Here is an 11,460-nt window from a genome sequence, read left to right on the forward strand (position 1 = left end):
TAATAACTTAAAATATTAGGAACTTCTTCTGAATTCTGAAAAAATTATGCAATTATATGGAAGCACTTTTGTTGAATCATCTCCCACTACACAAACATGGAGGGACAGAAGGAAAAGGAAAGATAATTATGTTTCCCAGCTTGAGACTGGCCTGTCAATCCAACCTGCTGGAAGCTGTCATTCAGCTTCCAACACTGTGTTTTATTTATAAAGGTACACATCCAGTTCTCATTCATGATGAAAGCTCAAAACACTAGGAAGAAAAAAAAAACTTCTTCAATCTGAAACAGACTCTATATACTAAAAAACCCAAAACCAACAACAAAACCTTAAGGTAACATAACATTTACTGGTGAAATGGTGAATCTATTCTCCTAAGTTCAGGAAGAATGTATAGTTTTCTACTTTTATCATTCTTATCCAATATTACTATACTCTAAATTTGTACTGGAGCAATGGGACAATGTTTTTAAAAAGGCATAAAAATTGCAAATGAAAGAACCTGAAGTGACCCTGTCTTCAGGGGACAAAATTATCAATGTGAAAAATCTCAAAGAATATTTTAAAACTTCTAGAACTAATAAATAGGTTCACCAAGGTTGTAAGATACAGTATTAACATGCAAAAACAAGCTATATAAAAACAAGGGAAATGTAAAAAAAAAAAACATTAAAAACACAATACTATTCACTGTCACTCCAAAGAAAATGAAACACATTAGGAACAGATATAAACACAAGTACAGGATTGCTATGCAGAAAAGTATAAAATGTTGATCAAAGATATTAAGGAAAATCTCAAGAAATGGAGAAGCATAACATGTATTGAAAGATTCAACCCAGAAAAGATACAGATTTTCTCCAAAGTAATCTATAGATTTGATTGAATTCTTATCAAAATCTCACCAAGTGGGTTTTTGCAGACAAACTTATTCTGAATTTGTATGAAAAATTAAAAAACCAACATAAATAAAGTGGGAGGCCTGGGGATGTGGCTCAAGCGGTAGTGCGCTTGCCTGACATGCATGCAGCCCAGATTTGATCCTCAGCACCACATACAAACATAACAGAAAATAAGGAGTTAAACAGTATGATAGTCTCTAATGCTAACTTAACACACCAGGAGACAGGAGTTTGAGAAGTCAGCTCAGCATTCTGAGGCTATGAATTCATCAGAAAAACCAACAAGCCAGAAGCAAAGACCAGTTCATTACAATAAAACCCACTGAGAGAGGCCACTAGTCTTCCCTGTTCTGATAATAATACTAGGGACTCCCCCAGATGAGGTGTCACATCTTTTTGAACTAAGGGGCAAATGCATGCATAGAAAAGTTAAGATGGTAACTTCTTTGTCTATATATATATATATATATATATATATATATATATATATACTTGTAGATGGACACAATATTTTTATTTTATTTTTTTTATGTGGTGCAGGGGACTGAACCCAGCCCTTTACACATGTTAGGCAAGCACTGTACCACTGAACCACACAACCCTGGCCCCAAGATGATAACATATTTTTTCCTTTGCTTTATTAACATAGTCACCATCCCCCCCAAGGTTGGTACTTAAAGTGGTAATGAAACTCATTGCAAGAAAAAACACAATGGAGAGAAGAGCACAGGCACAACTAAAATAAAACAGAGTGAAAAATAGACACACCCTCTCAGCCCAAATGAATGCTTTGCAATGGTGTAAACAGAATGATCAGAGGGAGAACAGTCTTTCTAAAGATGGTACTGAAACAACTGGACAGCCACAGACCAACAAAACAAGACAACAACAACAAATGAACCCTCACCATGTTTTAAAATTAGCATTACATAGATCATAGGTTTTTATGTAAATTGTAAAGTCTATAACTTTTAGGAGAGAAACAAGAACAACATAAAAGTTAGAGGCAAATCTTTTCATGTATTAGCGTCCCCCATAAAAGACAATACTTGCTCTTATGGAGACGCTGTTAAGAGAAAAAGACAAGTGACCCATCAGGACTTGAAAAGACTAGCAAGAGGGAGCCTTGGGGATCACTATATCCCAAGAAAGCTGATGATTATATGGATTTATCCACAGCAGCAATTTTGCCCAAATGTACATAGGCTCTTATGTACACGGGCACATAAAACTGGTGAAATCTAAATAAGTTCTGTGGATTATATCAATGTCAATTTCTGGTTACTCTAATAACAGGAATAGACTACATTCAGAGATAAGTAATATGATATTCAAAGCATGTCAATTGGGAAAAACAGAAGAAAAGTTTTATGAAACTTCCTTGAACAGTTTTGGAGCTAATTTCTGTGAAGCTGTGATTACTCCAAGACACAAATTTAATCAATAAATATTTGTATTTTTAAAAATAACCTTAGCATACACTTCACAGAAAATGATATAAGCTCAATCAACAAATATATTAAAAGCTATTCATCATCTTTAGCAATCAGAGAAATGCAAATCAAAACCACTATCATGTCACTCCAGTCAGAATGGCAATTATTATGAAGATAAACAACAATAAATATTGGCGAGCATAGGGAGAAAGCAGCATACTCATACTTTGTTGGTAGGATTGCAAATTGATGCAGCCAATATGTAATGCAGTATGGAGATTCCTTGGAAATCTTGAAATGGAACCATTATTTGACCCAGCTATCCCTGCCTTTGGTTTATACCCAAAGGACTTAAAATCAGCATACTACAGGGACACAGCCTCATCAGTGTTTTATAGCAGCGCAATTCACTATAGCAAAACTGTGGAACCAACCTAGATGCTCTTCAGTGGATGAATGGATAAAAAGGGGGGGGGATATATTCCCAATGAAATTTTACTCCACAATAAAAGAGAATGCAATCATGGTGTTTGTAGATAAATGGATGGCATTGGAAAAGATAATGCTAAGTGAAGTTAGCCCATCCACAAAAAAACAAATGCCAAATGTTTTCTCTGATATAAGAAAGCTGATTCATGATGGGTTAGGGAGGGGTTGAATGGGAGGAATGTATAAACTCTAGATAGGGCAGAGGGGTTAGAGAGAAAGGGAAGGGGCGGGGGTTAGCAAAAATGATGGAATGTGATACACATCATTATCCAAAGTACATGTGTGAAGACATGAATTGGTGTCAACATACTTTATATACAACCATAGATATGAAAAATTGTGTTATATATGTGTGATAAGAATTGTAATGCATTCTGCTGTAATTTATTTTTAAAAAATCAATTAAAAAAAAGAAATTTAAAAAAATTAATGCTTACTGCCCTATTTGTAAAAACAGAATAACATTCTTTCACCAGCACTGTTTTGATCATCTCTGGATCCGTAATAACCAACACAGGCTGTTGACCATCATACAATCTGTGTTGGGAAAGAAGAGCTCATTAAACCTACTAAGACATATTCTTCAGTTAGAGCAACACCCAGGAATCCAAACTGATATTCCATAATCCGTATGCCTGACTGTAGAATGCACAGTGACACTAGATACAAGTTCAAGTTAGGTAATGACACACAAGAACATTCTGGACATATAAAATGAAGGTCATGTACCTGAAGCAGGGAAGGGATATTTAAAGATAAAGAAACTCTTTATAAGAAGAGCCTGGTCAGAGATGTCTAAATGGTGCGTACATGTTTTCTACCTCATTCTCTAATAATTTTGTATTTAAAAATATTTTATAATCAGTGCAGTTTTAATCTGCACTTCTCTAATTGGGAGATATGTTAAACATTTTTTCATATATTCATTGGTAATTTGTATTTCTTCTTTTGAGAAGGGTCTGCTCAGTCATTTTGCCCATTTATTGATTGGGTTATTTGTTTTGTTGGTGTTAAGCTTATTAATATTGTGAATATTAACACCATAAATGAAGTTCAGGGGGCAAAGATTTTATCCACTTCTGAAGGTTCTCTTTTTATGCTTTAATTGTTTCTTCTGATGTGAAAGTATATTAAATTAGAGAAAAATAGACAAGTAAATTATTAAGTTCTTACAAGTGCTTAAGATACAAGAGATGGCTAAGGTTGTATCAGTGGGGACTCAGCCCTGTGTGCTCTTTCCAATCAACAACATGGCCTTTATGAGCCATGCCAGTTAGGTAGGATGATGTGGTCAGCTCTGCTGTTTTGAGGACTTGATGAGAGACGATGAAGAGGGAGGAAGAGGCAAAGCCTTCTTCCACTTGCTTATAGAACACAATAACTACAATAATACCTCTGGAGCTGCTTTCATCAAGCATTATTAAGAAAATGGCTACTGAAATTAGCTGTTTTCACCCTAGCAGATTATGAAGTACATAAGCCCATGGAAACACAGTGGTTTAAAATGTACTGGAAGTCTATTCTTGAAAGTCAGTAGAATGAGGTAGGCAGAGAAATCCCTGTGTATACTTCTAGTGAAAACTCCTAATTGTCAGGGAAAAACAAATGAAATCTCCAAGACTTCACACTTGCAGAGAAAGTTAAAACAAAAGAAAGCAGAGGTCAAATCATTTCCCAATCTGTTCATCTCTGTCTCCTCTTTTCTTTCAAATGTACATAATAACCCCAAAATTTATATAAAGGTCACTTTTATTCAATGTGACAATCTTGAAAGTAGATTAAGCCATGCATGGTGAACATTTTAGGAAGGTCTGACTTAATGTCTCCTATGCAGTATTAAAGGCTCCTAATGAAGAAAAAAATGGAAAAGGGGGTAGAGGCTGGGCACTAGAGAGAAGGTGAGGCCAAGAGTTTTTGGGTCATCAGAGACTGAGAAAAGTCAAAAGTATGACATTCTTGTCCATGAACCATGACATCTGGTGAAATATGGGACTCTTGACAGGAGGAGGAGCCTCTAAAAGCTTTATGTAATCAATTCCCAGTAATAGCTCTGGGCTGGCATTGTCCTCTTGCCCTGGAGTGCCTCATTTAATAAGTCTACTCAAGGGAAGTTTCCAAAATACTCACCTGCTGGTAGCAGGCCTTCCCTGTCCCCCGGGGCCCAGCCCCCAATTCCTTGTTCTGCATGTCAATGTGGCCAGCTCACAAGGCCGTGACGCAGGTGGCCAGCTCACAAGGCCGTGATACAGGCTTGCAGTTTCCAGTTTATCTACCTCGAGCATATGTGTCTCTCGGAACAGCTTGACCTGTTCGAGCCTCCTGAAAGGGGACATGACGATAACCCAAGGACACAGTTATTACTCTTTTCTCCTCGCCTTTGAGTCATTTCCCCTGTTACAAAAGATATTTAAGGAGAACAAATTTGGCAATAAAGCGCACACATGCCTCCTCCTGGATGAAGAACCTTGGTGTCCTGTGATTTTTTAATTTTTTAACCTCAATGTCTCTCGCCGGACTCGGTTCCCGTTAGCCGGACGTGGCACTCACCCCCACATTTTCCCATACTTTTTATGACATTGGACATCATACTGCCAAAAACTCTGGGTGGAGAAACAAGAGAATTTATATTGTTATTTTGAAAATATTGAACCCTGCTTTTAATTCATGAACCAATATTTAGAATCCCTTGAAATCAGACTGGAATATGGTCTATAACTGGCAGTTAGAGGGAAGCTCTTATTCTAAGTCATCCAAAGGCAAAGAAGAGAAAATAAATGGGATATTAGTGTTGAGAGCCACAGTTTAGTCGGAATGATGCCTGGCATTTTGCTGAAGGGAATGGTTAAAAGATGACCCTGCTCTGAGATTAGGGTGGCTCTGGGATTAGAGCGGATCCTGCTGCCTCTGGTGCTCGCTACTTTTGAGTTCCCGTTGAGTTCTCTTGGGATTCAGAGAGAATTGACTGCGTGGAGCCCTGTGGAGGGAGTGTGTTCCTGGGAAGTGTATGTAGAGTGCTGGTGAGAGTTCCAGAATAAAGAGTTGCTGTTTGAACCTACAAGGCTTTGTGGCGGCTTGGTTAATTTGTGCCCAGCCAGACTGCAGCATATTAGAAAAGGGAATTTAGAGTCCATCTTGAATTTTCTTGAAGTATTGTACATATTGAAGAAATTATCCTCTTTTTTTTTTAGACAAGGTATTGCCAAGTTTCCTATGAACCTTGAATTTGTGATTCTCTTACCTCAGCCTCCAGAGTGGTTGGGACTACAGGTGTGTGATATAGTTTCACTAATTGTCCTTGAGTATGAATATGAAGCAAGTCTAGTTTTCTGTATCATTTTCTCATGTGCATGGACTGTTTTGAAATCCTGCCAAATTTGAGTCATTCCCTCCACCTGGATGTGAAAAAATCAAAGCTGAGAAAAAGTGAGTGAGTTTCCCAGGGATATTCTCAAGGCCACTTCACTCATTCATCCCCAGATCTTTTTTCATTTCTCTCATGAATCTCCGTAGAATACTGGGGAAATGAGGAAGTTCAAGGCACCAGTCACCTCTAAGTTGACCATGTTGATGTGAGTAGTTTAGCTGACTATTTCACTACTGTGACTCTGACAAGAACCATGTAGAAAACTAAGATTTACTGGGCTCACATTTTCAGAGGTCTCAGTTCATACATCGCTTCCTGTGTTGCTGTGGTCTGTGGTGAGGCAGAATAGCATTGCAGAAGAGTGTGAAGGAATAAAGCAGCTCAGGATGTGGCATTAGGAATCAGACAGAAACTCCACTAACCAGGGACAAAATGTATGCCCTGAAGCCAGGCCCCCAGTGACCCACCTCTTCCAACAATACCCTACCTGCTTACAGTTGCCCCCAATTAATCCTTACTGAGGAAATAGTATAGAGTAGATTAAGGATTTCACGATTCAATCACTTTATTTCTGAACTTTCTTACATTTCCTCATAGATGAGCTTCTGAGGGATACCAAGACCATAACAGTGATTCTCATGCATGTTGTGGAGTGAGAAAGAACAAGTAAGGATTGCCAAAATGGAGTCACCTTCTGTTTTTCCAGATCAAAGTGGAAAAGATGGAGAGATGCAACTCCTACCCATGGGAGTCAACAAATTAAGTACTTGCTCTAAGTTTTTTTTTCTAACACTTAAAAAGAAATCTTCCTATTGCTATATTTCAGGGATGATGTTTTCATGATGCACAGGGAGATCCCCAATTATGTGGATCTTACAGCCTGTCTAGTATACTGTTTATCTGGAAAGCGTAAATAGAAAATAATGCCTTTTCAGCAGGAATAGCAGAATGGAATTCTCAGGGTGTCAGGGGGCCTATAATTCTCAGGGGGGTCTATAATTATGCTCAGAATTATAGAATTAGAGTATGATAAACAAGCCTCAGTGTTTGGAAGAGATAATCTGAGCAGAGTGTAGCATTTTTTTCTGGCCTCTGGTTTTGAGCTCATAAATTTCTGTCAAGAGTCAGGCCCCGAGTCAGATATCTAAACGGGTTAATGACAAAGGCTTGATGAAAATTCACATTTCTTGTGGAACATGTTACCTTGTATTTAGTTTAAAAATTTAAATTTTTTTTAAATCATGTGATTACTGTTCATTTCATATGTGATACTGCCTTTGTTAAAAAACAATACACATCTTGTGTTTAATTATGTGAAATCCATATACAAGGGCTAACTTATCTCATTCATACTTATTTGTTGCTAAGACTCACTGCTAGGGTGCTATCTTTGAATGATAAGAAGAAATGCAGAATGCTGTCGTTTCATCTGTTAAATTCTCCAAATATGTCACAGGAAGTAAAACTTGGGTGAAGCCATGGAAATAACCACAGGGTATTTACATATTAAAAAATTAACTATGTGCAAATTGTCAACTTATGAATGCTTGGGGTACTTCAGAAATTGTAGTTTCATTTTTAATTTACAAAGGGACTCATGAGACCTTGCAAAGAATAGGAATGTTTGAAGGTGTTTACCATGCCCTCTTTCACAGATTTTTTGCTCAAATACTAAGCACAATATAATCGTCGTGGAAATGTGCACCAAGCAAGTTAAAAATCATTTTTATGAAAAATTCAAAGTCTGAACAACATCATGAAGATCAAATGCAGATGTACGAGAGATCCAAGCTGTTCCACTGAGGCTCTTGAAGAGTTGACATCAGAGCTCCAGGGAAAACCTGCCCATGCTCCAGGAGGGGCCTGAACATTGTTTCTCAAAGGATAAAAACTACTAAATTTCTCTTGAAGATAAACATTTTTATTGATGACACTAAACTGGCATTTGTACTCAGGAGATAAAATAGAGGGAGCTCAAGCACACTCACCTTGCGGTAGTACAGAAGAGTTCCAAATAAAGGCAAAGGTGTTGGCCCAGGTATTCCCAGCTTCTTAAATAGCCCATGAGAGTATGTTCCATATCTATAAAGTGAAATAGAAAGCCGGGTCACCCTGATTGTCATTCTATAGATAAGGTCCTGACCAGTCTCTGACTTAGAAACTGGACCAGGCAGTGAGATAGGTAACATGTCAGTGATACATAACAACAAAAACTCCAACTGGCACATTCTGTTTTCCAACACCACTTAGAGATAACTTCCTGCCACAAGAGGCACAATGATTTGGTAAAAGAACTTGAGTCTTCATTGCCCCAATAACTGGGTTTGTTCTTAATAAACATTCCCAGCCTTGACTGCGCCTGAGAAGGTCAGGCTGGCATTCTGCCAGAGCATCAGAGTTGCTATGTGTATTTGGTATGTTAACCTTTCCTTAACGTAGAGATTCCTAGTAAAAAAGGGCCAATGCTTTGACATGCCTTTCATTATGAGATTTTGAGTAACCAAATCCATTCAAGCACACAGTGTCCACTGAGAACCTATGGTAACATTATTTTTTGCAATTTGGTCATAAACCTTTCATACTTTTCCTTCTTTCTATGCCATGTCTCTGGTTCAGCATTCAGCCCTTCTTTAAATTTGACTTCACATGGATATTTGGAAGCAGTCATAGTATTCTTATTTCTGTTGAATGACAAATGTGACATTTAAGAAAACTGGGACTTCCATTGGCTTTATACCAACGTGAGCTAAGTTGAGTGTCACCCAAGTCCATTGTCAGACAATCTAAGTGACTTGAGCAAGAAGGAAGGCTGAGTTTCCTTAGACTCTTAGTGCTACTGTGAGGAATAAATGACTGAGGAATCATCTCCAGGCCATTCCTCCTCTCATTGAGTCTGATCCTCCAACTGGTGATGCTCAGATGGCAGCATAGATTTAGGCATGCTCATGTTTACCAAGGCAGTCAATCATAAAATAAATTTTTGTATTGCCTCTATACATCAACTCTCCTTGTATGAAAACCCACAAAGGCTGGTGCTTCCTTGGGCTAGCCAACCTGCAACACAGATGTGTCATGTTCACATCCCCATGCCTGAGGGTTCTGGATCCTAAAATCTTCACCCCTATCAGCATTGATAATAGATGAAAGACTAGGTAAAGGAAAAATGGTGAACAAGAGATTCCTGGCAGCTACTTCAATCACGAAACAACCAGTCTTGCAAAGATTGCCCCATAGTAGCACAGAAGAGAAAAGTCTGGCATGTTTAAATAGCTCAACATGCCCAGCAATTCCTTTTAACTACATAGAAGGTGACCTTCCAAATTTTAGTTACAGTCCTGATGACAGAGCAGACAATATGCAACATAAAATAAGAATCCATAATGTGTTCCAGACAGTTGAATAAGAACTTGCTGCTTCTTTGGAGGAGAATTTTTAAGGCAGTATAGTTTTCACATACTCTGTACAAATCCTGTCATTACATACAGTAAAATTAAACTACATTGATTCACTAGAGAATGTCTGCAGAGAGAGGATTATGTTGCCACAACACCCTGAATTAGTAGTACCTTTTCTTTCAGACAATAAGACAGATCTATATTTTCATTTTCCATGCTATTTTGATTCCTTATTTTTAAGAGTGAAATTGAGACAAATGTCAGATGTGACCTGTGTGGAATCTCTCCTACCCACAATCAAAATAACCTCTTTCCCTCTGTTTCATGATGTCAGGATCCCATTAGTAAAAGCAATTTCCCTACTAGATGATATTCATTCCTGCGTTTATGTTGGAGTGTAAAGGAAAAGAAGTAAAGCCAATTTGGCTTTGTGATGTTGTTCACGCTGCTAGACTGTTTCATATTGAGGGATAATAAGTCTCTTTACTGATGCTAATATCTCAGAGAGAGCAAAAATAATACAAAAGGAAAGAATAAAACTTATTAAAATTTCTGTCAGGTATTCTCTGCTCTAGACACTTATCATTTACAAGAAAACAGTTCTGTGAATTTCAGGGTGAAATAATTGAGTTTTACAAGAGAGGAAAGTGCCAGGAGAAAAAGAGGGAATTGTGCAGTCAACCTTCCAGGGAGTCTGAGGGGAAATTGGTGTGTTATATAGAGGGTGCTGGGGGCAAGAGGGGGCAGGAGTCACCACATGCACAGGGGATAGTCCTCTTGCATGTCTTCTGCAATAGGCAGAAATCCAAGAAGATAAAGAGACAAAACCCAAGTAAACTGGTTTTCCCCAGAATTCCCTAAGTTTGAAAGGGAGTGAGGTTCCCAATGCATGTGATAATAGTTATTAATTATCTGTATATGCTGAATTCTGGTTTATTCCTCTAGGTGAAACACAGAGCCAATCAGATAACCCCCAGAAACAAATCTCAACACCAATTTCCCTATCCACAAGAACTCACCATTTGTTCAGCAGTTCTGTCTTCTGAATTTTTTTTCTACTATGTGGGCTTTTTTGCCAAAAATGTGTCAATTTGTAATTCAGTGAGGCCAATTTATGTGTTAGGAAAGGAGATGGGGCCAGGCATGCTCAATAGAAACTTTTTAAGTGTTTATAGAAATTTCAATTCCATGATCTCTTTTGATCTTTCAAATAGACAAAGAAAAGAGGAACATGATTAGGTCCCCACCTCCAGGGTAACAGTGGAGAGGAGACTGGACAGCTACTCACAGATATAGGAGCACCAGGAAGATAGCCAGGAGGACCCAGGTCTCTATGGAAGAATTGGAGATCAGATCCATCACCACTTTTCTTCAGCAGTTCTGTCTTCTTAATTGTTTTTTTTTTTTTTTTTTTTTTTGCTATTTGGGCTTTTTTTGCCAAAAGGTGTCAAGCTGTAATTCAGTGAGGCCAATTTATGTGCTAGGAAAGGAGGTGGGGCCAGTGGAAAGGCCACCTATGCATCTCCTGGAATTGGAGAGGTCAGGTGTTCTCTTTGCAGTTGACAAAGAATCATGCACTCTCCTCTTTGATCTTTTAAACTATTGACTTAAACAAACTTCCTTTGGTAATTTCACTAACTTTGAGGCCAACAGCTGTCCAATGGGTAACTAAAAGAAGAATAAATCTTGGTATTCTGCCTTCATTAGGTATCCTTTACTAACCTAATATTTGTGACTACGCAGCTTTGCACAAGACATGTTAATCATTTAAGGAGTGTTTATCTAAAAACTAGCAAAATAAGAATATTTAGTCCCAAATATACCTAATCTGATACCATCTTGGAGATTGAGGCAAGATTGTAGGGACATTTGAT

The 11,460-nt window shown here is 38.0% G+C and overlaps 1 protein-coding gene across 1 annotated transcript in view; it reads right to left on the bottom strand.

Annotated features, from left to right (window-relative positions):
• Positions 1-10,960, bottom strand: part of LOC144373531 (cytochrome P450 3A9-like) — a 27,265-nt gene extending 16,305 nt beyond the window's left edge. The window contains exons 1-4 of the mRNA XM_078036581.1: positions 10,875-10,960; positions 8,180-8,273; positions 5,375-5,427; positions 3,265-3,364 (exon numbers count right to left, since the gene is read on the bottom strand). Of these exons, the coding sequence (XP_077892707.1) occupies positions 3,265-3,364; positions 5,375-5,427; positions 8,180-8,273; positions 10,875-10,945 (318 nt within the window). The 5' untranslated portion in view covers positions 10,946-10,960. The remainder of the gene's footprint in view (positions 1-3,264; positions 3,365-5,374; positions 5,428-8,179; positions 8,274-10,874) is intronic.
• Between the last annotated feature and the right edge of the window lie 500 nt (positions 10,961-11,460).

This window comes from Ictidomys tridecemlineatus, unplaced genomic scaffold (genome assembly GCF_052094955.1).
Source record: "Ictidomys tridecemlineatus isolate mIctTri1 unplaced genomic scaffold, mIctTri1.hap1 Scaffold_42, whole genome shotgun sequence".
In the NCBI taxonomy this organism is placed as follows: Eukaryota; Metazoa; Chordata; class Mammalia; order Rodentia; family Sciuridae; genus Ictidomys; species Ictidomys tridecemlineatus.